This window comes from Sinocyclocheilus rhinocerous, unplaced genomic scaffold (genome assembly GCF_001515625.1).
Source record: "Sinocyclocheilus rhinocerous isolate Xijiao unplaced genomic scaffold, SAMN03320098_v1.1 scaffold1632, whole genome shotgun sequence".
Classification (NCBI taxonomy): Eukaryota; Metazoa; Chordata; class Actinopteri; order Cypriniformes; family Cyprinidae; genus Sinocyclocheilus; species Sinocyclocheilus rhinocerous.
In genome coordinates, this window is record NW_015670978.1 from 33174 (window position 1) to 37047 (window position 3874).

The 3874-nt window shown below is 39.1% G+C and overlaps 1 protein-coding gene across 1 annotated transcript in view; it reads left to right on the forward strand.

Annotated features, from left to right (window-relative positions):
- LOC107734407 (uncharacterized) overlaps nt 1–3874 on the forward strand; it is a 53943-nt gene that overhangs the window by 6237 nt on the left and 43832 nt on the right. The window contains exons 4-5 of the mRNA XM_016546359.1: nt 1670–1756; nt 1903–2004. Of these exons, the coding sequence (XP_016401845.1) occupies nt 1670–1756; nt 1903–2004 (189 nt within the window). The remainder of the gene's footprint in view (nt 1–1669; nt 1757–1902; nt 2005–3874) is intronic.

Genomic DNA, 3874 nt, shown 5'->3' on the forward strand with positions numbered 1-3874 from the left:
GCTGCTGCGTATGCCCTGCCATTTAAGCGAGATGTATCCTGAAGAGGCTTAGATGGCAAGGAGGGAGTCTTAAGAGAGGATGTCTCACCCATAGAGAGATAGCTAGCCAGCGTCTCTTCTACAGGAGGCATCTTCTCATAGCCGCTTTCGCGCATCCCCTCTATGCTGGAAGCGATGGATGCGTGAGGAAAATGGCCTCTTCCATTCTTTCTCGATCTCTGTATGGAGATCAGGAAGAAAAGGAAGGCTCACCTGAGCTGGAGGGCTATGGTCAGAATGATAACGCTCATCGAGACGACCTCGCGACGTCACTTTCTTGGCCCGCTTCCACGGCAAGTCAAGCCTTGCCGTGGCGCGATCCATAACCTCCAATAGCTCATTATACGCAGGGCAGGAGGATTGGGAGGGCTCAGCCACCTCGCCCTCCTCAGACATCTCCTGCTCTTCCTGGGCCGAACCCAGCAGAGCACTCGCCCCTGGATCAGACGATGTTAGGGGAATAACATCATCCTCCAGCGGCTCACTCTCGTCCACAGCCGACGAGCGCGAGAGAGAAAGCCCCTCTTTAAACTCATCGGCCAGATCCGCCTGCGATCCCCACAAGCTCATTCTCCTCCGTGCCTCAGCAGCGGCGGGTCCTGAACCGGGGGGAGCAGACTGCTGCCCCTCTCTCCTTGAAAAGAGAGACAAATGAGAGCGGAGCGTTTTCATCGAAAAACACTCGCGGTTAACGCAGATTACCCCCTCGAGGACATCGCGTGCGTGCTCTTCGCCCAAACGAAAGACGCAAAGATCATGTGTGTCATCAGGAGTCAAATAACGACGACACGGATGCACACATCTTCTAAACGTCTTGCTAGTGCTCGCCATAATGAAGGAAGAAAAATCGTTCTTTCTTACCACTGCACGCTTCAAACAAAACAGTCAATGAATACGAAGAAGAGAATGACGTGTTCTCCCGGCGTCTATTTATACTATAGTCGCACTGGTAGTGACGTCATGGGCTGTCGCCGGCCAACATGTTGTTGGTGTTTTTTGAATGTATGCTTCAGACACAGGTCACGTCGAGGCATTCCCCATAGCGACCGCTAGAGGACACGGTTCGAAGTTCCCTTGAAAGGGAACTAAATTCAGTATTGCTAACTAGTTAATGATTAAATGATTGACATTCAATTATCATTTAAGAGTTTGAAGTATTGAACTGATTTTCTGAAAGTCTAAAAAGTCTATAGGCCACAGAGTCTATATGAAAAACAATCTTGATTTATACCCCTAAAAGGGCAGCGTATCCACTGAGATACAAACATTTACAGGCAGATTATGAAAAAATATACATTTATAACTTTTCAACATAAACATAATAAGCTAACGCTTAACAACAACTTTTTAAACATATAGGTCCCCTATAAATATTGGAAATATGTGAAATACATCAACTTTTGTGAGTATTTTCCCACAACAGGAGACCATGATGTTTTTAAATGAGTGAAATAATGTATGAACAAAGTCAACAGATCTAAATATTCACAACAATCACAACTAATTTTTGTATTCATATTAGTTATGGCAGAGAGTCTATTAAATAAATTTAGTTTATGGTTTCTGTATCAACATAGTAAAAATGTAAAGTTAATATTAATACAGTAATTCAAAGGATTCTTTGTTATAGTTCAGTTCATCAGAAGAGATCAGAACCAGAGCCCAGCTGTGTGTTTATGAAAAGTGACGAGTCTATAGATCATCCACACAATCTCAGGTACAATATTTCATTAACAAACATAATTGAAATATTTGTTATGGTGTTTTATCATGTGATTATTTCATCTGATATTGTAACATTTGCTCACACAGAGACACATCTATGAAAGTACTTAGTGTACCTTTAATCTCTCTCTGTTATAGTTCAGTTCACCAGAAGAAATCAGAACCAGAGCCCAGCTGTCTGTCTATGAAAAGTGACGCTTCTTTGCATCATCCAGTTAATTTTAAGAGTGAAGACACAAGGTTTAACCTCAAGTATTACATTATTAGTAAAATATATGGTTATAGTAAGATATTTTAAACTAATCAGATATAGAGCACAGTGTAGAATTATTTATTTATTTACATTTAAACAGTATTTATTTTTTACAGTTTTGACCTTGAGCAAGTGCATTTTTAATAAAGTCACAATAGTTATTAAGGTCATGAGAAAATGTCACCAATGTCAGAGTGTTTGATTCTTGATTCAAGGTCAGTCCTGCCATCCAGATCAGAAACAAAACCCGTCTGTGAGAAATATGACCAGTCTATGAATCAACCACAAGACAGCACGTATCCTGGTGTGAGGTAAACTGTGGGATTTAATGCAGTGCATCATCACACATTACTCAAATACATCATTAATAACTGGCACATTTCATAAACCCTATGATATGTTCAGTGACTCATAACACAGAAAACAAAAAAGACATTTTGCTCTGTACATTTACCTCTGTAACTCATGTAATAATGTAGTATTTTAATTTTCCAGCCATGAAGTCCTCATCATGTTTAGATCAAATCTGATGAAGAAGTTTGAGCGTCTGTATGAGGGAACAGCGACGCAGGGAAACCCAACACTCCTGAATGAGATCTACACAGAGCTCTACATCACAGAGAGTGAGAGTGGAGAGATCAGTAATGAGCATGAGGTGAGACAGATTGAGACACAATCCAGGAGAGCAGCAACAGAGGACACAGCCATCAAATGCAATCACTTCACTGTTAAAACATTAAGAAAATCAAAGTTAAAAGCTCATAAATCTTCAGTGCTGTAGCTAGCATTTTAGTGGTCGGCATTTTGATGTGTTTTCAATACAGAGACACTGTAAAAGATTTCTTCAGGCATTCAAACAAAGTCAGAGAAGTTGCATATAAATAATTCAGGTTTTCCAGTTAAAAATGTAAAAATGAACATAAAGAAGGAATTTAAATATTTCTCATCTGGCATAAAAGAGCAAGCAGAAATCGAGAGCAACCAAACAAGTGGAGAAGCAGCTCATATATACAGCAGCTCAAATCTCCTCAAATCTGATGAATCAGTTAATGGAGCAAAACAGCAGCATACCTGAACACACACTTTTGAAGACAACAATTAAATGCACACCTGTACATACAATTTATTCTTTTTTTGTGGTTTATATTTATGCATGTGTATTTTATTCACATCTTATTTTATTATCTGTGTGTTGTTGTTGTCTCTGTGTACTGGAAGCTTGTGACATTATAACAAATTCCTTGTATGTGCAAACATACTTGGCAGGCAAGCTCTTTCTGCTTCTGATGTTTTTTAGGCATCTGGAATGACAAGAGCGAGACTCAGACTTACATTAAAACACATGAACTATCTGCCAGTTCACAGTCCAGCTTGAGGATTAGTTTTAATCATGTTCAACCAGTTAAAAGTTTGTTAAAAGATGAATTACATAGTTTTCATTTTTACTCAATTACAGTACAATTACACTTTTACTCAATTAATAGATAAATGTTGATTTAATCCAGTCTTAATTTTTTGTCTAAATTTGCCCATTTGACATTAATGCATGTGCCATTTTTTCTAATGGTTTGAATTAATTTAACAATATTTGAATTGAAAGTTGTTGTTCATTGCAGCAAGTTGTTTGATTGTTTTTTTATTGTTTTTTTTGATAGAGTTTCACATGAATGATTTTCATCTCTCTACAGGTTGAGATATTGTGGCGTCACAGATGAAGGTTGTGCTGCTCTGGCTTCAGCTCTGAGATCAAACCCCTCACACCTGAGACAACTGGATCTGTCTGAGAATAAATTAGGAGATTCAGTGAAGCTGCTTTCTGATGTACTACAGGATCCTCACTGTAAACTGGAGAAACTG